Source organism: Chamaea fasciata, unplaced genomic scaffold (genome assembly GCF_029207755.1).
Source record: "Chamaea fasciata isolate MVZ Bird 193981 ecotype frontalis unplaced genomic scaffold, bChaFas1.0.hap1 SCAF_7, whole genome shotgun sequence".
Classification (NCBI taxonomy): Eukaryota; Metazoa; Chordata; class Aves; order Passeriformes; family Sylviidae; genus Chamaea; species Chamaea fasciata.
Genome location: NW_027094092.1, coordinates 56,986,560 through 57,012,769, shown reverse-complemented (window position 1 = coordinate 57,012,769; position 26,210 = coordinate 56,986,560). Strand labels below are relative to the sequence as shown.

The 26,210-nt window shown below is 41.2% G+C and overlaps 2 protein-coding genes across 3 annotated transcripts in view; both read left to right on the top strand.

Moving 5' to 3' along the window:
* HIF1A (hypoxia inducible factor 1 subunit alpha) overlaps nt 1-13,317 on the top strand; it is a 34,417-nt gene extending 21,100 nt beyond the window's left edge. For both annotated transcript variants that reach the window (XM_066189010.1, XM_066189011.1), the window contains exons 7-15: nt 1,139-1,245; nt 1,429-1,576; nt 2,474-2,694; nt 2,880-3,160; nt 3,687-3,809; nt 4,026-4,402; nt 5,252-5,360; nt 8,046-8,172; nt 8,332-13,317. In XM_066189010.1, coding sequence (XP_066045107.1) covers nt 1,139-1,245; nt 1,429-1,576; nt 2,474-2,694; nt 2,880-3,160; nt 3,687-3,809; nt 4,026-4,402; nt 5,252-5,360; nt 8,046-8,172; nt 8,332-8,483 — 1,645 coding nt within the window. In that variant the 3' untranslated portion in view covers nt 8,484-13,317. The remainder of the gene's footprint in view (nt 1-1,138; nt 1,246-1,428; nt 1,577-2,473; nt 2,695-2,879; nt 3,161-3,686; nt 3,810-4,025; nt 4,403-5,251; nt 5,361-8,045; nt 8,173-8,331) is intronic.
* Nucleotides 13,318-16,859: 3,542 nt separating this feature from the next.
* SNAPC1 (small nuclear RNA activating complex polypeptide 1) lies at nt 16,860-25,530 on the top strand. Its single transcript, XM_066189008.1, has 10 exons — nt 16,860-17,014; nt 17,691-17,850; nt 18,846-18,986; nt 19,431-19,535; nt 20,441-20,599; nt 21,019-21,093; nt 21,749-21,811; nt 22,786-22,927; nt 23,572-23,652; nt 25,137-25,530. The coding sequence occupies exons 1-10, from the start codon at nt 16,887-16,889 to the stop codon at nt 25,169-25,171; spliced, it is 1,089 nt and encodes a 362-aa protein (XP_066045105.1). The 5' UTR covers nt 16,860-16,886; the 3' UTR covers nt 25,172-25,530.
* Nucleotides 25,531-26,210: the final 680 nt, after the last annotated feature.

Below are 26,210 nucleotides of genomic sequence, written 5' to 3'. Positions count from 1 at the left end.
CTCTTCAAATTGGTCTTTACTATAGTGGCAGTGATTTAAATTGAAATGAGAATATTCTCCCAGACACTGAAAAAAACAGGATTTTAGGTTTGTCAAAGATAGGGCATTTTGGTGACTGAAAAGAGTGTGTGTAATACTTGTCAGATGTATTTTATTGCTACTGCTTCCTTCCCCTCTCCCTTCCTCAGGAGATCAGTGTCTGCTTTCTTCTGTCAAAAAAACCCCAGACGTTCAGCTGTGCTTTTAATGCAATACATCTGCTGTTGAAAAATTAGATTTTGTGTTCTGGTGCAAATCAGGGGTGTAGGCAGACACATAAGACTGATTTTCCTATCCTCTGGGAACTTAGCTTGATAAATTTGATAAATGCAAATAAAGGAAATAGTCAGCTCAAGGTTTTTTGTTTGGGGTTGGCTTGTTTCATATTTTTGTTTGTTTTTAATTTGGTGTCATTTATTACTACCCATTTCCTTTACTTTTAACAAAAGTGAATTTTTAGTTAGCTGTTGCAGTTAGATGCAGAAAGAGGTTGATGCAGGTAATTTCTGACCTCTGCAATAACAACCTTTCTAGGACTGATGGTGCCACATAAAAGGTTCGTATTTAGTCAGGCTCTGCATCTAGAATGGGGCAAAATACAAGCACTTCCCTGGTTAGCACTGCCCTCTAGAGACTAAAGAAATCCCATTTGCCTTAAAAGCAGGCAGTGCTTGAGTGGGAAGAGTAAATCTGATTCCTAATTTCTCTTAGTTGCAGGATTAAAACTGTTGAAGTGTATCTTTGTTATCTTGTTAAATTTTCATACTTGCCTAAGCTGGTCTGTAAGTAGCTGTTCTACCTTGAAGCAAAAAGAAAAAATGCCTAAGAAGTGGGGATTTGTTTAATCCTATCCCTACTACATGATTTATAAATACTCAGTGTGAAGTAAAATCCTAGTCATGCTGAAATTTCTCTTCTAAAGAAGCATCAGATTAGCAATTTATTTCAAAATAAAAAGTCTCAGTAACCCAAATTTGCTGCTGCTATGTGTGGAAGTGATTCTAAAGGTTTTTCTAGATGTGCAGGCATCCAAATGCTCTGGTATTTGTGCTGGCCTGTGTATGCTTTCACGTAGCAATTTTTTTCCCTTGTTTTAAAGAATTACAGAGTTGATGGGGTACGAGCCAGAGGAGCTCCTGGGTCGCTCAATCTATGAGTACTATCACGCACTGGATTCTGACCATCTGACCAAAACACACCACGACAGTAAGTGAAAACTGAATTTAAAGCCTTCAAACTACAGGAGATGAGAGACAGCCCTGGGGGAGAGCAACAGAAGAACAAGGGCTTTCTTTTAGTTGCAGATATGAATCTGCAATGAATACTGACCTCAAACAGTTCTGGGGTTTTTCTGCCTGTAATTAAAGCTGGTGTTTTTTCTGCTTTTAGTGTTCACAAAAGGGCAGGTGACAACAGGACAGTACAGAATGCTGGCCAAACAAGGTGGCTATGTCTGGGTTGAAACTCAAGCAACTGTTATATACAACACTAAGAATTCTCAGCCACAGTGCATAGTGTGTGTGAACTATGTGTTGAGGTAAGTTGAGTGGACTTCAGTGTTCTTTGTCATCATTTTTACTGAAGACCAAGTCAGATTCTGATGGCACTGATCCTCTGCTGAGTGTATTATAATGTTATTGTTCCCTACCAGTGAAATAGAATATTTCTTAGAATACTGCCAGTCCTCGGATTAGTAATTGTATTTGAAAACAAAATGCTTTGGTCCAGTGATGTCAGTACATGATCTCTGCAGGCAAATGAGTGTAGAACCAGCCTCTTCTGCCTGATTGGAAGCACTTGAGCATTTGTGTGCATTTTAGACAGCTCTCTAATCTTTGTCCCAAATCTGGAACAGTTAATTCCACTAGTAACTTTGTCATGGAGTCAGAGCAGCAGTAGTGGTGTCATTCTCAATCCCATCTAACTTTTTCTTCCTTGGAGCTCCTCTTTTAATTGAAAGCTTCAGCTGAGGGCAGACTGGTTGACTATTCTTCTGCAAATGTCTAATAGTCCTGAATTAGTTTTTCAAAACTTCAGTGAATGTCCCAATATAAATCTACCAAGATATTGCACATTCATTTAAAACAAAGAAAAGTAGTTTAGGAAATATCTAACTTTATCGCTTTTTAAAAAAAATCTTTTCCTTTTTCAATGCCTTCAGAAAAGCTTATTTATGGTGTTACTTTTTTATAATTGTACGACAATTAGTGCTTTGTCTGTTACTTTTGAGGAGAGAATGAGTAACAAAAAACCAAATTCTTAAAGCTCTTACCGTGGTAATTTTGTGGGATATGTGTGGTGGGGTGTTTTTTGTTTGGTTTGGTTTGGGGTTTTTGGGCGGGGAGAGTGGGTGGGTTTCAACCTACAAAGCTATTAAGCCAGAATTTATTCTTTTAGCTGTTCTTTAACAATCATCTTCCTTTCTGTCTGACAGTGGAATTGTTCAGAAGGACTTAATTTTTTCCCTTGGACAAACTGAGTGTATGCTGAAACCAGTGGAGTCTCCTGACATGAAAATGACCAAAATATTCAGTAAAGATGACCTGGATGATACTAACAACCTGTTTGAAAAACTTAAACAGGAACCAGATGCTTTAACTGTGCTGGCCCCAGCTGCTGGAGACACAATTATCTCTCTAGATTTCAGCAGTAATGGTGGGTGTGTGTTTGAATTGGGGAGCATGTTAATTAGCAAAGTTACTGTTTTATAGTAGATTTTATAAAATAACCTCCCAGTACCACTTGCCCAGTGGTATTTCAGCTGCTGTTTAAATTTAATGAGGTCCATAGACACACACAGTACTGTTACTTAGGTTGATGGTTTTTTTTAATTTTTATAGAGTCTGATGAACAACAATGTGATGAAGTTCCTTTGTATAATGATGTAATGCTCCCCTCATCCAGTGAGAAATTGCAGAATATAAATATGGCAATGTCCCCACTACCTGCCTCTGAAACTACAAAGCCACTTCGTAGCAATGCTGATCCTGCACTCAATAGAGAAGTTGTATCAAAGCTGGAGCCAAACACAGAGCCACTCGAACTTTCTTTTACCATGCCTCAGGTGCAAGAGCAACCAACCAGCCCTTCTGATGCAAGTACCAGCCAAAGTTCACCTGAGGTGAGTTTCGTAATTTGGATATGCTGTCATTAAAATGGATGTGCTGTTGGGGCTTGTGGGGCAGATCTGGTTAAGGATGCAGCCAGGACAGGAATTGGAAATTATTTCTACCTTATGACTTAAGCTCACGCCATGATGTGAGGAAACTGATAAATTGTCATATCTTTTCATTAAAGTGAGTCTTACATATTGAATGTATGTAATGCTATCTGATAGAAAGAAGGAGAGCGTGGGATTGGTCTTTTTCATTCAGTTGGTTCAGACACAACTTCCCTAAACAGCCAAGTAGTTGCAGTAAATTACTGTAGAGGTTACTTCCAAGTTTCAACTAAGCAAGTGCTTCCCTGGTGGGGAAAATTTTTATATATATGGATAAATGTGAATGTTCTCCTTTCCCATTTTAATTTTGTGCAGCTACAGCTTGGGATTAGTTTCTATGTTAGAAATTTTGCAGAGAATCTGTAGGTAACAATGCCAAGTGATGCAATGACAGAAACCTAAAACTGTGTTCAAAATGTTTTCACAGCCCAGTAGTCCCAATGATTACTGCTTTGATGTGGATAATGATATGGCCAGTGAATTCAAACTGGAATTAGTGGAGAAACTCTTTGCCATAGATACAGAAGCAAAAAATCCGTTCTCTACTCAGGTAATGCACAGTAACTTAAAATTCTTTATCATCTTATTCTGAGTGTACTACTTTTCCTTTTTAGAATGTTTTCAGGAACCTCCTTCCTTTTTATGTAATAGTTTGATTAAAGCGTAAAATATTAAAAAATTGTAAGGATTTGGTGAAAGAAAAAGCCTTGAAGTCATATCAGTGTGGAAGAAACCTCAGCTAAGTTCCACCTTTTGTCTCTTCCAGGAAACCGACTTAGATTTAGAGATGTTGGCTCCTTACATCCCAATGGACGATGACTTCCAGCTGCGCTCCTTCGATCAGCTGTCCCCTCTGGAGAGCAGCAGCTCCTCCAGCTCCCAGAGTGCAGCCCCCATCACCATATTCCAGCAGGGTCAGGCCGCGGCGGGCGGCGCGGAGGAGGCGAAGCCGGCGGAGCGCGCGGACGACGTGAAGACGATCATGGTCCCCTCCTCGGAGCCCAGCAGTGCCCCCACCTCGCCCTATGGCGAGAGCAGGAGTCGAACTGCCTCTCCCATCAGAGCAGGGAAAGCAGCAGTGGATCAGGTGGAAAAGCCTTCTCCAGGAGCACCCAGCTTGCTAACAGTCACTCTGAATAAAAGGTATTTTAAAAGCGCAGCTTAAGGCCTGGTATTTGTTCGAGGAGTTAGATATAATTTCTGCCAGCTTGTTGTGTGTTCATCCTCAGTGTTCTTCAGAGTAGAAATTGAGACATTTAAATTTGGACATGTCAAATGAGTCTTTTTTTTAATAGTAAACTCCCCTAAAGTTAATTTCCTGGTAGCTTTTACCTAAGCACCTCATGGTAAAGCCAGCTATTGTAAAAATTCTGTTCTGTTTTACCTGATATGCAGCCTTTATAAAAATACAGTAGGCAATTTAGGTAGTTACACCCACACAATATTTCTGGTGCTTTCCTTGTCCACTGTGTTAGAGGGAAGAGGCAACTACAGTCCATGCTACAGATACTGCAGATATCAGACATACAGATTTCTCTAAGCAATAGCTATTGCTTTTCAAACTAAATGTGTTTTGTGATGGACTTGTGGTGCCTGTAGTAGATATTTATCACAAATAGAAAACTATATTAAGTCAAACGTGAGATTTATGATATGTAAAAGATTTATCTGTACATAGAAATTTTCAGAGTAGACTTTCCCTCACCCTTCCTTCCCTTCTTTCTGTTGAAAGTGAACTGCTGAACTTTTATGCTTTTTTTTCTGCAGATTTAAAAATTTTTGTTAAAACTCAGTCTGAGCTTCCCAGCAAGATTAAAGGCTAACATTTGCTATGCTCATAGAAATTGATTGTTGAAATAAGTCAATTTATGAACGAAAAGTAGTGGAGTTCATAAATTCAGTTCTGTGATGTTGTATATATAAGTGTTCATGGAAGAAGAATGGCTTGAGGAAAGCAGAAACGTCTTAACAGCCTGAATCAATTTTTCTTAGATCTACTGCACTGGATGAAGAACTAAATCCAAAGATGCTAGCTTTGCATAATACTCAGAGAAAACGAAAAATGGAACATGATGGTTCACTTTTTCAGGCAGTTGGAATTGTGAGTTTTGTTTTACCATTTTAAAATATTCACTTTTAACCTTGCAATTTCTGAAATGAGGCATCAGTGCAGACTCCTGAGTTGAGCTGTTGGTAAGCAGTGGAATCTTGGGATGAGAGATAACTGATAGATGAAATTTATATATACATATTTGCAGATACTCCACTTTTCATTCTCTTTTACTGTCAACTTTTCAAAAGTGCCCTCTACACACAAGTGCATTTCTTGATTAGGTAGAAAATACTCTTCTGTGGGCATATATGTTTCTTTAGTAAATATGCACAAATGTAAGACATCACATTTAAATGTGTAATTGCTGTATTTATTTAACTTTTGAATTCAAACTCAGTTTTCATATTTGTCAAACACTGGAGATTAGTGTTCTTATGCTTCTCCCTATTTTTTTTTTTTCATTGAGTCTGCGATTCCTTTACTTAATCAGATAACAAGACCATCTGAACTATGAGGGAAGAGACCTCCTGTAATAACCTAGCAAATGTCTATTACTGACGCTCCCTTTCATGCATGCTCTCTCTAGTATTACTGTGGGCACTTGGGAGCAGCTCATCCTCGTCTGTCCTAGCTATTCAAAAGAAACTTTGTAGATACTGCTAGATTTGGGTCACTTGACTGGGGGCTGTCCAGCTTGTTATTTTCTGCAAGGGTACATTTTCTCCATAATCTTTGTCTCCCTCTGTCAGTTCTCAGTATTTTGAAACCTTGAGCTTTGCCATTGCACACTGTTCTCTCGCTCATCTTCACTGCAAATTCCCACCTGTCAAGTTTTGAGAAGTCTTAGTCTTAATTCCTCTACTGCAATGTAGCCTTTGAGCTTCTTTGTTTCTCTACTCGGCCACCTCCTAGTTGTAGGCATCCACCATATCTTACAGTGTAGGATTATTTTTCTTCTGAACTCTCTTTACACCTGTACTAGCATTCTAGTCTGGGCATAAGACAAAGCAGTTTTTCTATGCCATTTCTACTTGGTTGTTTTCATTGGCTAAATGCTTTTCACTTCCATGCATGTAGTTCTGCTGCTTCCAGAAGCCCTGTGAGAATTCATAGCTCTGCAAGAAATGTTATTGCCTTCCACTGCCCCTTTCTCATGAAGAGGTGCTACAGCTCACAGTGCTGCTGATAAAGTATTGAAAAGAGCAGGGGATGTCATTAAACACACAGAACACAAGCAGTTCAGTGTTAACTGCTGGAATAGAGTTCAGGCTTCTGTGCTTAGTGCCAGTTTAATGCTTACAGGTTCAGATTTCATCCTTTGCTAAACCTTTTTCTTTTGTCTGTGTCTGACAAAAGTGTTATAAATATTTTGATGGTTTCTCAGAGTCAGAAGCTGAATTTCCATGAAGCTATTTCCATGGAGTTATTTTAAGAAGTGCTTTAGTTGTTTGGCTTCTCTCTCCACAATAGATTTCTGGAAGGATATGCAGGCCTTTCACACAAGTAGAAGAAAAATGATGTTAAACCCAGGCTTAGAATACATGCTCTTCTAGGGTTGTGCAAACACTTGCCACAACTTTTTGGATCTAGGGAAGTGGGATGTATTTTGCAGAGTGAAAATATGTGAAAACCAAAGTAAAATATTACTTTAGCTTCCTAGAAAACAGGAGAATTAGACAAGGACAAGATATAGTAAGGTTATAAAATGCTGTGTTATAGTGAGGTTATAAAATAATGATATAAATCATTACAGTGGGACAGTTACAAGCCATATCTTTCTTAACATGAAGGGCTGGAATGTGTTCATGGTAAAAAATAAGCATGAGCAATGTAGGTGATTAATCTCACTCTGAACTGCAGCTCTGAGTTAACTATAACTTCTACTATACAGCTGCTCTTTTAACTTACACGGGTCTTTTCCAACCTGAAAACATATGCTCTTCACTATTTTGAGGATAATGGCAGTGTTCTGAAATACCTTCTCCTCTTTTTGTAGCAGTCAGTATCACTAACAAGACCAAACTTTGCAGATTGAAGTACTTGTGCCAGCAGACTTGATACTAAGATGGTGCTTCTTCCTTCCATCCCATCTGTTTCAGTGGCAGCTTCTTCTTCCTTACCCCAATTATATGAAGCCCTTACAGCAGCTTTCTAATCTCCATATCTTCTGTTCTGCTGTCAAAACAATATGCTAAGGAGCCATATCTGCACTAGACTGGTGTAGGACTGCGTTTTCCACAAGGCTTGGGTCCGGTGGCTTGGTGGCAATAACTGGAGTGCAAGCAGAATTTAATCCTAAATGTGTAGATAGAATCGACCTACTGGGGTTCCTGACTTTCCTGCCTACACTATTAATTCCAGTGCAGAAAGCCATTAGACACTCCAGTGAAAACCTGATGCTTACTCACCCTAGAGCAGCAGTAATTAAATGGGTGTGTTTGTGTACATGTACACGCTAATCTTCAGCGTGGTAACTGATGATAACCAGGATTTTGTAAATGTTTTCTGTAAGGGAAGTCGGGTCTTGAAACCTGATTCAGTTTTCTGTTAAATAATTTTCAAGTCAGTGTACTTGGAAATGTATTTCTCCCCAAATTCTGAACAAAATCCACTTTAAATTGTAACAATGCCACATTAGTACTTAGTGGTGGGAACTGTTCATTTGGAAGAGGGATGTGGAGGGTTATAGAGATGCAATATTCACTAAAGAAGACTAATTTTATTTCTTTCTAGGGGTCTTTATTCCAGCAGACAGGTGACCGTGGAGGAAATGCATCACTTGCTTGGAAACGTGTAAAGGGATGCAAAACAAATGGTCACAGTGGAGTGGAGCAAAAGACAATCATTCTACTATCAACTGGTTGGTATCTTCCTTTCCTAGGCAGAGGGGGTGGAGGGGGCTGTGTGAAAGAGAACAGACTCTCCAAAACTGTCCAAACTTAACTCCTTGTGAACAGCTCTAGGAGAGGTTAAGCATAGTGAATAAAGTGCACTTTTTCTCCTTCCCCTCCTTCCGTAGACATAGCGAGTAAACTTCTAGGGCAGTCGATGGATGAGAGTGGACTCCCCCAACTCACGAGTTACGACTGCGAAGTAAATGCTCCCATACAAGGCAACAGAAACCTGCTACAGGGGGAAGAACTGCTCAGAGCTCTGGATCAAGTTAACTGAGCTTTCACAAAACTTGCTCCTTTTTTGGACACTGGTGAATCATCACCTAAAGCAGTCTATTTATATTTTCTATATCTGATTTTAGAAGCCTGGCTACAGTACTGCACTAATTCAGTTAGTTCAGTTTTGATCCCCTTTCTACTTATTTTGACAGTCTTTTTAATATGTTCTTTATGTAACAATAACTCAAACTCTAGTGCATTTTTATAATTCTTTGGTACATACACTTTTAAGTCCATTACATTTAAAACACACTTGCAATAGCAGCTTTGAAATATGCACCTGATTAAAAGAAAAAAAATATTTATTTTTTGGCTGGGGAGTTGGTCACCAAAACTTATCATTAGTAAAATGTCAACACAGGAAAAACTGGCAATACTTCCATCCTGCTTTTCATAGGTAGTTGGAAGATTTGTGCTCTCTTACTCTTTATGTTCAAGTAAGTTTTTTATGTTAATAGTTTTTATAAGAAACAACAATGCTTTGCAGCAGTGCATTGTAGCCACAATCGCACAATATATTTTCTTAAAAAATACCAGCAGTTCCTCATGCAATATATTCTGCATTTATAAAAACTAGTTTTTAAGAAGAATCTTTTGTTTGCCTATGAAAACATGTTTAAACCTGGATTATGTCATTATTTTAGTCACGTTGTAATATAAATTGTTCTTAAATGCTGTCTTATGCTTTTGACTTCAGTGGGTGTGGTTAGTCAAAGGAAAGGCTTTATCTGGAAAGGGCTAGCAGCATTTTCTTTGGATACGTTCTCAATTTAGAGAAAGTTTGATGTTCTTAAAGTAGTCACTTTGCCAGCTTAAAAAAAAAATCCCTGCCTGTAGTTGTTGAAGTTAATGCTAATATTGTGTATGATCTTAAATCTAAATGTTCAGCTTACCCTGTGTGGTATAGGTGATATTTCAAGCAGATTGTAAAACATCTTGCATTGTTAGCAAACTTTTATCTAGTACATCATTGAGTTGCTCGATATTTTGATGTTTTGGTTTTATGCACCTTGTTGCTATTAACATCCATATGTTTTCATGTAGATTTCAATAACTTGAATATATTTAGAAGCCTTTTTATTTAGAAATATATAGTTGTCACAAACATCTTATTTTCCTATATGTACTGTACAAAACCTTCATTCACTCATTCTTTTTTGCTCTTTGTGGTTGGATCTAACACTAACTGTATTGTTTTCTTACATCAATAAACTATATGTGGACCAGGCCCCCTTGGGGAGTGTGTTATCTGAGAGAAATGAGATAATTTATATTTTTGTTAGTGGTTATTGTTCATCCGTGTTCCCTTTTTAACTTAGAGTTGATTGGAAATCACTGCTTCCTTCTTTTGATTGTAACATCTCTGCGTTCATTATTTGAGCCTGTTCAGTACTGAAGTCTCCCAGACAGTGTTGTACTACCACTCGCCAAAGACCTTACACTTCTCAACCTGTAATCACACCAGTGAGCAAACCTGGCAGCGAGGAGGCAGCAGTTTTGTTTTGCATTAGAGCAGAAAGAATTCATCTTTATGAACAGCTTAAAGGCTTGTCTCTGGAAGCTTTATCAAGGTAACACAGGAAAGCAGGAGAAGGTAAAATTCACAGGAGTGATTGATCTGAGATGGATTTCTGTCACAAAACTCCAAAAATTAAGCGGGTACTTGATGAAACTTGTTCTATATTTTTGTGCTGTTGACCCAGTGACTTTCCTCATTTTGCTGTCATAAAACACAGTGCTACTGGTTACCCTGTGTTGTGTAAATATGGCCAAGATATTCTGTGCATTCTCCAAACTGTTTTTAAAAAAATTATCTCAACATAAGTAATCAATTGTGGAGGGTCACAGGAGTTACTTTGGTTCTATGTTGTAAACTTTGTGGTTTCGTTGCACTGTTTTGAAATCAATGTCATAGTACATAAGTGTAACCTGTTCTCTAAAGTTACTGTTTCACTGAAGGGAGCACTTTCCAAACTGCCACAACTCAATGAAACTAAAAGGACACTATTAACAAAAAATGATTAGGCACTGGCAGCAGAAAATATTTGCACACTTGTTAAAGTTTTGAGTGGAAGTTGCACAGAGAGGAGAAGGTATATAGGGACAGTCAGCTGCAGCTGAAGCTTCATGCAGAGAACTATTTCACTAGTGAACATTTTTAATGGCTAAAAGCAGCAGAGCTCCTCCCTGCCTGCTGTGTCTGGGCTGGCATTCTTTCTATGGTATTTCTTTCTCTGTCAGCAGTTAGGAGGTTTAAATAGTGAAGTTGGGTTAAGCCCCTGCTGTTTTGGGCATCCTTCCTGCTTTCACTCTGCATGGATTGATGTGGTGCTTCTGTGAGAGTCTTGTAGGCAGGTGAAAAGTGCAGCTGGGTTCTACTTTTGTACTGCCCCACCAAGCTTGGAGCTGGCCTGGGGCGAGTTATCCCTTTACACTCCCAAGAGATAGGTCAGAGGTGTTCTGCTGCTCCTTGGCCATGTTTTGGAGGAGCCTGACCTGTTTGGATCTGTCAGGTCCTCTTCAGTGCACTAAGAGGGCAGAAAGTTTTCAGACTAAAATCTGTGTTAAAAAGAGAAGGGAAACTGAAGAGACCCATACGATTTATGATCATGAGCCAGCTGGAGTCAGAGAATGGCTTGGGTTGGAAGGGACTTTAAAGATCATCTTGTTCCCACACCCCTGTCATGGGCAGGGGCCCATTCCATGAGATCAGGTTCCTCAGAGCCCCATCCATCCTGTCCTTGATCATCTCTGATCTTAGTGGCAGCAGCTGTGGATTTAACTGAGCCATGTTTCATCTTAGAATCTCAATTCTAACACTTTTTACTATGCATAATAACAGCATTTACTGTGCATAATAATAACATTTTGATTACTGTGATGAACTGCAGTAGCTGTATTGGTTTACTGTAGGGGAAAAATAACCTAAAAAAACCCCCTCAATCCTCCTAGAGACACTGAACAAGGCACAGAAAAGGAACAGTAATTGCTCTGGCCTTGTAGGAACTTTGCTAAATGCAGATGCCAGTTTGCAAAACCTAGAAGTACACATTTCAGTTGGTTTTTTAAATTTTTTTTGTGTCTTCAGGCTCCAGGAACACACAGTCTGATTCTAGAGCTAATTTGGAGTACAAGCTTCTAGAATAAATAGCTTTCTAATAGCTATTTCTAAATAGCTTTCTTTTTTTTTTTTTTTGCATACTTTCTTTGCTGACTTGCTGCCTTTTTAAGATGTTGAGGCACCATAATAGAAATTATGAGGAAATTAATAACTATGAGGGTGGTGAGACATAGGCACATGTTTCCCAGAGCAGCTGTGGATAACCCAGCCTCGGAAGTGTTCAAGGCCAGGTTGGATGGGGCTTGGAGCAACCTGGGATAGTGAAAGGTGGCAGGGGGTTGGAACTAGGTGGGTTTTAAGGTCCCTTCCTGCCCAAATCATGCTGTGATTTCATTCCTGTATGTAGAACATGCTAATTATGTGAAAATGATAAACTGAAGAGAATAACAAAGTTATCTTTCAGGTTTTCCTGACTACAGCAGTAGTCAAGTCAGGCCGTCTTCAGGGTACAGTACAATTACCATGTTTACATACAGATTTTAATGGATGTTTTAATCATCAACAGTAAAGGGTAAAGGAATTTTTAAACTAGTATTTATGATGACATAATTCCTTCCTTTACCTGAAAGCAGTTGAAGTTAACTACAGCTGTAACTGCCCAGAAATCTTAAAACTTAAATAGGCTGCGCAGTAACTTATCTTGGGTGTGAGATTCTGGGTAAATGAAGGTAGCCTGGAGTCCAAAGTACCTCTTGCTAACGTAGCCTCCTCCCACCTAGTGAGACTGGCTTGGACTTTGGTGATCTTTGAAAACCTTTGGGTGAAATGGAAATAACTTGAGAAACAAAACTTTATAGTATATGTTTACACACATTAAACTGTCCCAAAGTAATTACTGAATTAAAGACTCGCAGATTAGGGCCCAAAAGAACCATTTACACGTAACATCAATGAGGGTTTTAAAGACATCAAAGCTTAGTTTGGATGAAATCATCAGCTCTGCTTCCAATGAAATACAACTGTTGGGTCAGATAATCCTGATGATTACAGGTTAAACTATTCCATATTTAATAGTAATGTTTCATTACTTAAAGAGCTGTTTAATTAAACAGCTAAGCACTGGCAGCTAAAGGCAGTATCTGTTGGCAAGTGTTTACACTGCTGAGTGAACCTTTCCTGACTGTGCAGTGGGATGTGGGAGCATCCTGCCACTGCCAGCCGGGCTGGACAGGCCCCAGGTCAGCCATCTGTCCCCTTCCCTCTGCTCCTGACCAGAGCACGCAGCTCACTCCACTGTCACTGCACTTTGGCACATTGCTCAAACTGTAACTGTCCAGCATGAAAACAAACACCTCACAGGACTTTGTAGGAAGTCCATTTTCATAGGAATTCCACACAAGTTGGGTATCCAGCTTTCATTAATTATACCAATTATGACTCCCTGAAAAGCTCTTTTCTGGAGGACTGGGATTTTTGATCCAAATTCTAGAAATGAATTGTCATTTTCCTTCTGCTTCCCTGTTTACCTTGAGCAAGTTACCAAAAAGTTAAAGAGTTTGCTGCTGGATTTATACAGTACAGTAGATTTTGTGAATAATAGCAGTATTCTCTCATGAAGAAGTGGTATATTTTAATGGAATTCTTTTTTGGAACCAAGTACAATGTATTGCAATTGATATTTCTCTTGAAACATTTTGACGTACTTGTGACTGTATTTCTTTTTGATTGTGTAACAGTATAAAATTCAATAAAAGAGAGGGTTTGTTTCTAATTTGTGACATCTGTGATCTTTCTGTCCGTCCTCTTTCCCCTATTGGAAACGATTTTAAATTAAACTAAACCACTGTGCAGAGTAACAAACTCCTTACAGGTTTGAGACTTTACTGCCTGGTGTCAGAAACTTGGGCATCAAGCAGATATTGTCACAGTCCCCAAAAAAACACATTTTGTATTAAATATAATATACATATATAACATTTATATACAAGGTGAATCCTATTTACGCATAGTTATCCCACACGATTTAAGCAGATCACATGCCTGAACAGAAGAGGTCAAAATACAATTTAAAACATAAAATTTAACAAGTCAGATATGGGGATGGTGTAGGTTTTCCAGGAGGAAGCCAAAGAGAGCAACAGCTACCGAGCCAGAGGGAGAGAGGCCATTTATGAAGCCTCTTTGATTAATCACACCAGAAATACCCTTAGTAACAAAGCACAAACCCGTTTGAATCCACGGTCATGTCTCCAGGTGATTTCAGTTGCTGTTGGTACATGCAAATGACTCGAAAAGAACTTGTGACTCCTGCTGTCCTGTTAAATCAATGCCATTTCCTCCTGCACGGATTTAAAAGCTTTTGCAACGTTTGTGCTTGTTGGGAAGTCTGAAAGCAGGAGGCATGTGCCAGTAGAGTATGATCCTGTTACTAGCAATAGGTTTGTACATACTGAAGGTGGAATAAGCTATTTAATAAAATATATTCATGATTTATTTTCATGCAAATCGATTAAAACATGATTTATTTTCATGTTTTCATCTTGAAAATGTGTTCTAATGCAATCATATAAGGTATTTTAAAAAAGACTGGTTTTGTGGCAAATGCACCTGGAAAACCCTATTATTTATATCAGTGCAGGATAAATGGCTTTTAAATTGCAATTTATCAGCTAGGAATTAATAGAGCAAATAGGATTTCATCCTTTTGTTTGGCAGTTGAATATGAAGAAGATACAGTAATCACTCTCTTCCTTACATCATCTAATTATTTATTATTTTAATTTGAAGGCACTAATTGTACTAAAACGTACTAATGAATAATCTGAAGGATCACTGAAAACACAGTTGATGAAGAAGAGTAGACTATTAATTAGTCTAAAAAATGATACTGTATTTAATTTTATGTACCACACCATGGGAATTGTACAAAGAGACCCTGTTAGTTGGTTTTATTCTTCTGGATTTTCATTGTTTACGTTGTACCCAAACTTCCTGCAAGGGAAAACTTGGGGCACATTCACATGGCCACAACAGCCTCATCCTCACTACATCTTGCATCATGCAGCCCCATCTGCCCTAGGGAAAAAAAATAAAATTCCATATAGTGTTCCTTGGAACATCATCTCTGAGAAATCACCCTACTCACTGCACGCTTAAAATACAAAAATCAGAAAACATACTCTTGAGCTTTAGAAACTCAGCATCGCTCCAGAGCCAGGCTCCTCTGTTCCTATTAAATTAAGGGATTACTCCTATCACTAAACAGGACTTGGCTTGAGCTGTATGTAATGGTGAACTCACTCCATGATGTGTCAGTTTTAACTTACTTGTGCTTTGAATCCTTAAATCCATTGTAGGGGTGGGGAGTACATTATATCTGCTTTCCTAACAGTGTTGGCATTCTGTTCCAAAATCAGTACAATCTGTTGAAGTCAGGGTCATGTACTGGATGAACGGGGTCACTGCCCTACACCTCTAAACATAAATCCAAGTGATAGATGAAAGTGTCCTTTCAGAAAAAAGGGGAAAAAAAATGCAAATCAAACCCTGGCAGGTGCAGGTCTCCTGCTAAACCCTGTACAGTTCATATGCAACAGCTCTGCAAAAATCTCTGTTCCTATAGTCAATGACATTGGCAACCAGTGGTGCTCACAGGCAAATCACCTCCTAATAAAGGCTGCTAAAGGTTGCATTCCAGCAACCTTTTGGGAAATACAATAAATATGGAAAGATGCTTGCATGCCTGGAGGACTGTGGGAGCTCCTGACATTGTAGGAGCTGACAGCTTGATGCGCCTCGCTGTAAGGAGCGACCTTTGGATCAATTAGTTGATGCTAACAGTGAACTGGAGAACATCACGGTACCGTAGCCAGCAGTATTCAACATTCATTTCGCAGTGCATGATTATTTGAGAGAGCAAAATGTGAATTTTTACCCAGCCGCCGGGAAAACTCCTGCGGATTTAAACATCCCAAAGGCACCACGCAAGGCTCCATCCCAAGCCCATACTTTCCCTACACGCTGTTTGTCATCCTCTAAGGGGGATCTCGCACCTGCCGAGCCCGCATCCCGTGGGTGCACAGGCACCCGGCCGCTCTCCTTGCCCAGCCCGGGGCCGCTCCCGGCGCAGGTGCCGCTGTCCAGCCGCGCTCCCACAGTCCGCAGCCAAAGCCCCGACCGCAGCGGCGATCACCGCGACACCGCCTTGAAACCCGAGCCCCGTCCCTAAACCCTCTGGCGACCCGCCCGAGGGGCTGCGAAGCCTCCCGGGCACCAGAACCTGCTCCCCCGGGACACTGCCCGCCCCCGCCCCGAGCCGTCCCCGCCGCCGGTGCCGCGGGTCCGTACTCACCGCGGCGCGGGGCTCTCCGACGCCGGCGCTGCTGCCGGCAGCCGCCTCGGCGGCCGCTCGCCCCTCTGTACGTGCGAGAGGGAGCGCGGGCAGCGGAGCCCCCGCCGCCCGCTCCGCGCCGCCGGCGAGGCCGCACCCACCCACCCTACGTGCGGCTCGGCAGCCGCGGCCCCCTCCCCGCCCGCCCCGCTGCCCCGGCCGCCTACGTGTGGCCGTGCATGCGGGGAGCGGGCGGCACGGCACGATGTGACACGGCAGGGCAGGGAAGGGCAGCGCACGGCATCCCGCCGCTCGAGGCTGGGGGGAGGGGGAGGCCGCCGGCTTATCCCTGCCTGTCGCGCTCGCCCAGGCGGAAACGGGGCTCCCGCAGCCGTCGGGGTTTTGGGACGGCCGGGGGAGCAGCGGGGGCCGGCAGTGGCCCTCACCGGAGCGTGGCGGCGCGTCACGTCCCCGAAGCCGCGCGGTGCGGGCGCTCCGCCGGGCGCCCTTCCAGCGGGGGGACCGCTGCTCCCGAGCCCGTCGGGTCACGGCCCCCGCGCTCGCTGCCGGGGGCGCCTGCGGTGTGAAGCCCTGCGCCTCGAGAGCGTCCCCGGGATCTCTGGGGCTGTGGAACAGCGGCGCCTGCCCCAGCGGACCCGCCGCTGCTCATCCCGCCCGGACCCGCTTATCCCCGCGGGCCGCGCCCCGGGACCACCAAGGGATGCGCTGCTAGGAGAGACATTTTCCCCATAGACCGGGCTCGCCCTCCACGGCGGGGGAGAGCGGGACAGCGCCCGGGACGGGCAGTGCCAGCGCCCATCGCAGACGGGGTCCGGGCACACGCAGGGGCCGCGGGGCCGCACCGCTAACGGGAGCGCGGGGGGCCGGGACAGCCCCGCTCCCTCACGGGCGGCTCCGCCCGGCGCGGGCCGTGCGCAGGCGCCGCGGGGCCGTTGTGGTGAGGGCGCGCATGCGCGCAGCGGCCGCGGGGCGAGCGCGGAGCCGGCGGCATGAGCGCCGTGCCGGGGCTGAAGGAGGACTGCGAGGAGCTGCTCGGCGCCTTCCTGCAGGCAGACACCGTCCGCTTCGAGCGCTTCGCCGAGCTGTGGCGGGAGCGCCGCTTCCACACCGTCTTCTAGTGAGTGAGGGAGGGAATGGCTCCCGGCCGCCCCTCAGGCCCAGCCGCGCCTGCCCCTCTCCTGCCGCTCGCCAGGCCCGCAGCCCCCTTTGCTCAGCTTCCCCCGGGGTACGGCCAGCCTTCAAGGGGCTGCGGGTGAGCCGTGTGCCCCCGCAGGCCTGGCTCAGGGAGAGGGTTGCCTGGCCGGGCTCTGAAGAAGCATCGGTCCCTCTGTGATGATGGAAAAGAGTTTTAAATTCAGTGTATTTCGTGCGTTAGGAAAGTGTGTGGTTTGAGCGCTGACTCCACAGGGAGCTTGGTGCAGCCGTCTTGAGATTTAAAGGTGCGATCGCAGGGCATTGCGTGTTTCACTGAATTGTAGAATACCCTGAGTTGGAAGGAACCCACACGGATCGTGGAGTCACACTTCTGGCCCTACACAGGATGCTCCAAGGGTCATACCCTGTGCCTGAGAACCTTGTCCAAACTCCTCTTGAACCCTGTCAGGTTGTGATTCTTGGGGTTGTCCTCTGCAGGGCCAGTAGTTGGACTCAGTGATCCTTGTGGGTTCCTTCCAACTGAGGACATTCAATGATCCTATGTTTTTAAAACATCTAAAGTTTGTTTCTCCAAAGCCTGGAGTTTTATATTTGCCTGGTTTAACATGCTGCTTTTTTTGTTTATTTGTTTGTTTTAGTGGCAGAATGAGAGCTTTGCAGAGGAAGAAGCTCACAGAGAAGACTCTAGATCTGGCCCAGCAATACTTCTTGCCCCCCTACTCCTTCCAGATCCGAGTTGGTGCTCTGTACCTTCTGTATGGGCTCTATAATGCCCAGCTTTGTCAGCCAAAACAAAAGGTAATTAATTGTTCCTGAGGGTTTATTCTCAGGATATACTGGACATAAGATATGTGGTGCACTGCTGTCTGCTTTGTCATCATAAATGGTTAGGGAATTTCCTCTTGCTTTCCTAAAATAAAATTACTTAAAGCCAGAGTGGAAGCTATTGGAAAAGGCAGAGAATGTGTTCATCAGCTGTAGGGTGAGCCCTGTTTCAGCCTGAGTTACTCTTTAGAATTCCAACAGAATGGAGACTGGCGGAATTATTTCCACTTCCTGTTAACCAGAAAAGGAATTAATGAATAGAGGGTGTGTGCCTGAATGACACCCTCCTTGCTGCTTTTATGTTAGGAGACCAATATCTAAAGGAATTACAAACTCAGTGCAAGGAGAGGAGGTTTGCTTAGGAACTTTGTGATATATGTTGTGTGCACATGCAAAATTGAGTCTGAATTCTTTAAATAACAAACTGAATTTGGAGTAGTCTACAATGATGCCATGATGTCTCATATTTTGACCTCAGAGAAATCAGTAACTTTTTATAAAGATGAATTTAGGCAATTTTAAAGCCACTGCTGGATAGCTGCTGTAAGAGGGTACAGGATTTATCAAGAAAGTTTTACAGAGAGAAAGTGAAGTGAGCAGAGTGGATATGACAGGAGAGAAAGGAAGAAATAAAGGAAAAAGAACATTTATGAGGATTTCAGTGGCACACATAGTGGTATGAGTATTGTTTCCTAATCATTAGTGAAGGGGAACGTCCTAGGTGCAGACTATTTTTCACACACTTCAGAATGTGAAGAATGAATGTTTTCAAATGTCAGAAAGGACTTGTGTTCCACATCACTGTCAAAGTATAATAATCTTACGTACATAAAATGATGATAATAATGACAGATGTTATAGTGGGATCCTTTCTGCAGCTCTAGACATCCAGGTATTGTCTGTAGTTAGAGCTGTTCATTTTTATGGTTGAAATATTGGTTTAACAGTATGTAACTCTTTTGTTACAGATCAGAATCGCACTCAAGGATTGGCCTGAAATCCAGAAATTTCAGCAGGATCTGCTTGTCTCCCAGCACTATGATGCAGCCTATATCCTTAGGAAACTGAGAGTTGCCAGAGCCTTCCATTTCACAGCAATGCCAAAACTAGTGAGTTATTACATTCCTGACTTACATTTTTAAATAAAATACCCTCATCTTTCAATGCCTGACAGTTCAACAGCACTCATGGTTAGCTCAGCCTTGAGGCTCTGTTAATATGTGTGGCTTTACATAAGTAGGTGATGAAGAGCTTAGAGAATGTTTGAATGCTTCTCACCTGAGAATATTTTTCAGTGTTTAGTGTTCCTAATAGATTTGAGATGTCTTACCAGCTGGGGAAATTAGTCTGGGTGCTGGATTAAATTCTTAACTAGAGAATAATTTGTGAAAAGTGCTGGCTCTGAGTGTGTGACAGCAAAGGTATGTTGGTGAGATGGTTTTATGCCTTTCAATATCTCCCATCTCCTGATTGATGGATATGCAGTCAGAATTCTCAAGAAGAGGTGCCATTTGAAGCTTTCTTTTAGGTACAAACATTGCCTCTTGTTTTAGCTGACCTACAGAAGTAAGAAGAAGGTTGAGGAAAACTATTTTAAAGAAGAATTTAGGGACCCATGTAACACTGTGAACAGCCTCATCAATAATGATGTATTGGAGGTACAGTAACCTTTAAACTACAATTAATCAGTGGGGTTTGTTTTGTTTTCATTTCTCTGTTGTCCAAGAGCTGTAACTTTTCTAATCAGCACAGTCTTGTCCTTTGTCAGTCTCTCGTGGAATGCAGACTAAGGTAATTTTACCAGACACTCAGAAATGTGGGATTTACTTTGCAAGGTTGTGGTACCTTTTTCAATACTGAAATATGCTCTAATGTTTTGTGGTTTTGCCTCAGTAAGATGTAAAAGGGTGTAAATGGTTAATTGTCACTTAGATAAAAATAGAAAATGGGGGGAAGCATGTTTGTTTTGATGTTTGCTGGTTGCAGCTGGAGGATTGATACTTGTGGTAATATGAATTTACTTATCAGCAAGTTGAAGCCTTCTCTCACCTTTATTTCTCCTTTCAAACCTTGGGGGTTTTTATTATATGATGCATTTTATAAAAACCTGAGTAATTCATGCCAGGTAAAGATTCTTATATCACTGTGTGATAGAACTTTCTTTGCAGGTTTTTTCATTTATTACTGGCAAATGTGTATCAGTAAGATTTACTGCAGTGGTACAGAAATATGAAGTAAAATGTTTCCCCAGAAGAGATGAAAATAAAGCACAGCATCAGAATGAACCTGGTGTGAGCAGTGGCCCTGAATAACCTTCTTAGTTTAAATAATACAATATACTCTCTCTTCTTTATCCTATTTGATGGGTCAGTCGTGGTTCGCAGGATTTCTTGGCTCTATAACTCAAATGTTCTAGCCAGAGTCAGTTTCTAACATTCCTCCTGGTCCTATGGTCTCTTTAGAATGGTTTCTGTAGCCCTGGGTTTATACATTGAGGACCAATACTGCTTCACTGCTGGAATCTTTTTCTTTTTTTCCTGAAAGACACTTTTAATGATTTCAGGAACTGTTGAATATCCACAACCACTATCAGAAAATGAAGTGTGTCATTTCAGCTGACAAATCTCAGCCAAACAAGGCCCTGAGCTTGATAAAAGATGACTTTGTGGTTAATCTCAAAGACATAGCCTTGGAACATCAGGAATGGCATAAGAACAGAGTGGTAGGTACTACCAACCATTGTGCTGTGGTGACTCAGGAGGCTGGGTGAATGTGTAAGAACTGGATTTCTTGGTGTGATTACCTCTGAGCTGGTAAATCTCAGACGGAAGGAGAAGGCACTGTGGCACTGAAGGCACGGAATGTGTCAAAGCTGAGGTAGGGATGTGGTCTGGAAGAAAGGACTTGTGGGTGGTCTTGCCTCTGGGATACCACAACTGGCTGCTGGGAGGGAAGCCCTGAAGGTCTGACCTCATGAAATTGCTCTGTAACACATTTCTGAATCAAAGAAAGGCCACAGTGCAAGGTGGATGTAGAAAATGGGCATGTGTGTAAATACTTGTCTTGGTTTTTACAGTTCTTGGATTTTAGCTGTCTTGTATATGACAGATGTTTAAAGAAAAATGCTTTTCTTCTCCACAGAAATTACTCCAAAGTGTTAAAGAAACTGATGAAACAGAAGACAAAAAGAAAGAGGAGGCTTTGCTAAAATCAGAGGTAAGGAAACTGAACTACTTTGCTGCATTGCACAAGCCAGATCTGTTAATTTTTTGACTTCAGATCTCAGGCTGAACAGTGTAGGTCAAAGTTTCATAGTGTCAAAATAAATTCCAGGGACAGCTGGTGGGGCTGGATGCTTGATTTTGTTTTTGACTCATGTTGTTTTCTATAGAGCTGTGAGCATTTATTCTGTGACAGCTCATAGATGGTCACAATAAAAAGCCTCTCAGATGAGGAGGGAAAAGGGCTGTAATTTCTCGGCCAAACTCCTTTACACTTCCTCCTGGAGTTTCAACTTAAGGCAGTATTCATTTTTTATGCTACAGAATTGTTCCATGTTGTACTTGTCTGCTTATTTCCACTTTGAATTTAACTAAGATGTGAAGTTTCAAATTCGATTTTTCTCCTCCTGGGCTTTGTAACAGTGAAGGCAACCAAAATTATGCTCTGTCTTTTTAATGAAATTTGAACTTTTTTTTTTTTTTTCCTTGAAGTACCACTTTGGTGGCATTGATGTAGAACTAATTATAGAGTTACAGCTGTAGTGAGATATTTCTCAAGTGGTGCAATATCTCATTTCAGTAAAATCTCATTTCAGTACTGCTGTGATAGAATAAAAATCTTTTCTGACTGGACTCTTGTTTCCTTGCAGGGTTCTGAACGAGCAAGTGCCCTGGCCAGAATCAAATACAGGTCTTATTCTGCAGCTGTTGAGGTGGGTATGAAAATTGATAATGGTAATGTTTCTATTTTTTCAAGAACAGTTTTAAGTACCAGTTTAATGTAAATGCTGGCTCAAAAAGGAATGAGTTAAAACTGCACTCTGTAATTCAGTTTTTGAATGTTGTAGTTTTCATAACACAGCAGGGAAACTCAAAGCTTTTATTCTTGTTAGATTTATGAAACAATGCAGATAAGGCCTGTGCTTGGGGGATTTTCATTTACTGGGTATCTTTTAATGTCTATGCTCTGTTTAAGTAGATTTTAAGAAGAATGTATAAATTTAGAGGAATTTTAAGAAGATGTATAAAAATACCTGAGGCTTTAATTGCTCAGATTCCCTGGATCTTAGATAATGGAATCTTGGAAGATGCCTGTGAAAATGGGACTTGGGAGTTTAAAGTCAGTTGCAAGTTCTTGGAAACTTTGTTTCAGTAGCTTCTCCCTTAAAAGACCATTGTTGGTTTGTCTTTTTCTTTGCAGTCCTGTGAGAAACATCTCAACTTTCTCTGTTTATTAAAATCTCGTATCGAAAAAGTGTCATTAAATGAAAGAGAGCTCTGGATTTTTTAACAGTCCAGACTCGTGAATGTGTAGTGATGTTTTCTAGGCACTTAAAGAAAATATGATGGTAAGGAGGCTTTACAGAGCAACAGTTTTTGGAAGTGTTTCTTTTGTGTAGGGTGATGCAGCATGGTGTGGGTTGGTAGTAACAGAGAATGGATTGGGAATTAATGAATGTTTCATTGCCTGCATTTTAAGTTATACACCCATTAAATCATAGGAGCGCATTGTCCTGCTTTGGGCAATGAAAAACTGAAGAACAGCAACTAGTGGGAGTCCTCCCACTCTCCTTCCCTTTCTGTCCCTTACCCTGACCTCAAGCTGATGCTTTGGTCCCTGCTGGTGTGTCAAGTGACCCACAGCAAGATCTGGCTGTAGAAGTTCAGCTTTTTCTGTGTCATTCAGGTTTCCAAATCCAGGAGACATCGTCAGGTGCGGTTGGAATCCTCTGAATCCAAATCCAGTTGTGGGAAGTCTCCAAGTCGAAGTAAAAAACCCAGCAGGGGAGCACAGCCAGCAAGGAGAAGAGGTTCTTCAGAAGTTAGAGGTACTTCTTCATTGCATCTATGAACCTGGGGAGATTGCAAAGGCTTATCCATTGCTTTGCTAGCTGGGTTAAATTTTGCTGTTGATCAGTGGGAAATCACTTTTCCTAAGGAAATTCTCTTTCTGATATCCAACTTTTCAACTGATAGAAGTTGCTCTGCTGTCTAAATTTTTTGTTTACTCCTTATTTGTTATAGGTTAAATGAAACTAAAAAGCAAAATGGTTTTGAATTGTCTTTTTTTAAAATTATCTTTATTTTGAAGACAGGGATTTAATTTTAAAGTTCCAAACTCTGCAGATTTGCTAGGGAAAAAAAAAGTTACTGAGGAAATTAATCCCTCTTCAGAGATGAGCATTCGGCAGTGTTGCCTTTGCTTGACTTTAGAAGATTAGATTAAATACTTTGGAACAGTAAGGGCATTTTGAATTATTGATCTGATTAATTTGCCTTAAATTGGTAGTGTTAATCATTTGTTATTGAAGGTTTCTTAGTGAGTCATATTAAAGGTACTGTGAAAAGTAAGTTTGTCTACAGCATTTGACAGCATTTCAGGAGAACAGCAGTGAACAATCTTTTAACTGCTGGATAAGGGATATAGAAGCAGAAAAAAAGCTGACAGTTTTTCCTCAAAATCTGTGTGCAGGTGAAATGCAAGCGGCAAAGGAAACTGTAATTCGGCATATTGGGATGCCAATAATCACAGAAGAGGACTCAGATGAAGGAGGTACAACCATTGGAATTCCAGCAAACCAGTGACTTGTTTTTAAATATACCTCTGCTGTGTCTTTCTGAAACTAAAGCTGATATTTTGGATCATGTCTTTGGGTTTAGCCTGAAAATTGTTGCAAAAATTGAAAACTTTGAAAAGACATGGCAAAATCCCAAGAGTAATTTTTTTTGTACATGGATTTCATTGTAGTGTGTTCAGAGTTAGAACTGGTCCAGTTTAAAGGAGTCTCATTCTTCTGTAATACAAGTTTGTCTTGAAGAGTTCCATTGTGTAGGGAAAAGTGATTTTTTGGTCAGTTACCCACTTAGAGAAGATCCCTGTTCTGGTAACTCTGGGAACTTAGAACTTAGGAAAGAATAGCCCTTGCTGCCCTCACCTTTGTTGAGGGGAGAAAAGGTTCCTCTCTAGCCTGAGTTTCAGCTGGGCAGTTTTTGATGGATTGAGCTCCAGTGCAGCAATAGCATCCTCTGCTGTACTGGAAGTTATCTGACATTGTTGGAGGAGGACTCTGGGAACTGCAGCAGGAGAGTGAATGGCTTTGCTGTCACTCAGGTTACTGGAAATAATGTAATTTAATTGGGAAGCAATGGTAAAGCAGATAACTCAAAGCTTACACTGGAGTTCCTGTGCAGAAGCATCAGTGTTGGATAATGCTGAGCTGCTCTACAACTCAGAAGATTCAGGGTCAGTTTTCTGCTTGAGGAGAACATGGCACAGTATAAAGAACCTTTTGCAGTTCATTTACTATCCAGAATTGTTATGTTATGGAAGGATATTTAATACAAGGGATATCTAATACAATTTAATACATTTAAATGTATTAAAATACATTTTTAGTGACATTGTATATTTATATTTGCTCTTTTTAGAAGCAAAAGAGCATCTTGTAGTACTGAAGTGAGATTACATTCTCTGGTCGCTTTTCTTTGCAGACAGTGGGAAATTATTAAATTTTAAATGGTCAGATTGAAGGTGCCATAGAGCATTTAATATTGTACTTTGTTTACTTTCCCTTCCTTATCCACTTATTGTGGACAAAAAGTTTCTTTCTAAATCAGGAACATTCTCCATTCCTCAGAATTTTCCAGTAAATTCTGAAGCATTAAACATACTCATAAGCAGTCTCTTCAGATATTTTGTGGGTATTCCATTTGTCAAATTCACAGCAAAGTCTAAAAGATGTTTGTGAGGAGCAGAAAACTTTTAAGATGGAATAAGTTCTGAGGTACAATATTCATCAATGGAATTTCAGCTAATACTTTGAATGATAGTGTGCTGTAGGATCTAGAAAGATTTTTTTTTCATGTTTAAAAAATGGGGAGAGGGAGTAGAAGGGGATCTCAAGAGCTAATTACAGTTCTCACTGTTAATTTCCTGTGCTGGATAATATTAATCCTACTTGAACGATTGCCATGAGGGTAGATGGATTTAAAAGCTTGTAAAAAATCCTAAGAACCCTTCTCTTTATTTTCTTTCAGAAGTATCTCTCTCCAAGAGGAGAAGACGACGTTAGAGGATCCAGTTGGAGAAGCACTAATGTTAATTTTAATGACAAAATGAATATGTCAGAGGTAACACCAAGTGCTTGTTTCGGATACCTTTGAACATAAAAGAAGTGTCTGGGACCAGAAGCACAGGTGATGCTGGAATACTGGTGGTGACTGGGATACTTCAGCTGTCTCATGGTGCCTTTATTCACCTGGTGAATGCTTCTTGTGGGAGGCCAAAGCTGCTGTGTCCTGGCTGAGATGGAAAAAGAAGGCTCAGAAAATATTTGCCCTTGTAAGACATGTCTGTAATCCTTTATCTCTGAACATCAGGTTATTGACTGTTGAAAATTAGTGCAATAAACTCTTTTTCATGGTTGACTTACTCCATTTTATCGTGTGTAAACTTCACTGTTTGTCATGGTTTGATCCCACACATGTGGAAATGAACTTGCTGACAATCTTTTTGTTGTGCTCTGTCTCCAGCAGATCTGGAGTTTCTCTATATTCAAATGGAGGGATGGAAAGGGTGTTTTTTAATTCTGCAGATAACCCTAAGCTATACAAGGGCAGGACTGGAATTCGAAATGGTCTTTAGAAATTGGAGGGGAGTGAAAGAAGTGGGTGCAGTAATAAACATGGATCTCAGTACTGAGAACAGGCACAGCATGGGGAAATGTTTGCTTGGCAACAGTGCAGCAGAAAAGGCAAATGGACTGAGAATCATCAGCTGGAGTGTTTTCTGTAAACACTAAAACTAGTAGAATTTGTGTCACTCAGCCTTGGAAGGCTGTAGCCTTAAATATCCTCATCTGACCACAACAGTTGAAGAAGAATATAGAGTTACTCTCCTTGGAATTTCTCCAGTTTGTCACAGCTGTTCTTTCAAGAAAGGCCAAAGGAGAGAGTTGTGCCCTTTTCTACAAGAAGAAATAGAAATTAGAAATTTGAAAGATTTAGAATACAAAAGGAACCTAAATTCAATGAATTGGTTTGGTAGTATGACTCTCAAAGACCAGAGGTATTTAAGTGCTTTTACCTAGAAGAAAAAAACATTTAAATGGA

Coding starts and splice junctions, on each gene's coding strand:
- SNAPC1 (XM_066189008.1), top strand. CDS start 16,887: ATGAGCGCCGTGCCGGGGCTGAAGGAGGACTGCGAGGAGCTGCTCGGC. Junction 19,536..20,440: donor TCAATAATGATGTATTGGAG/GTACAGTAACCT, acceptor TAATGATTTCAG/GAACTGTTGAATATCCACAA. Junction 21,094..21,748: donor AGGCTTTGCTAAAATCAGAG/GTAAGGAAACTG, acceptor GTTTCCTTGCAG/GGTTCTGAACGAGCAAGTGC.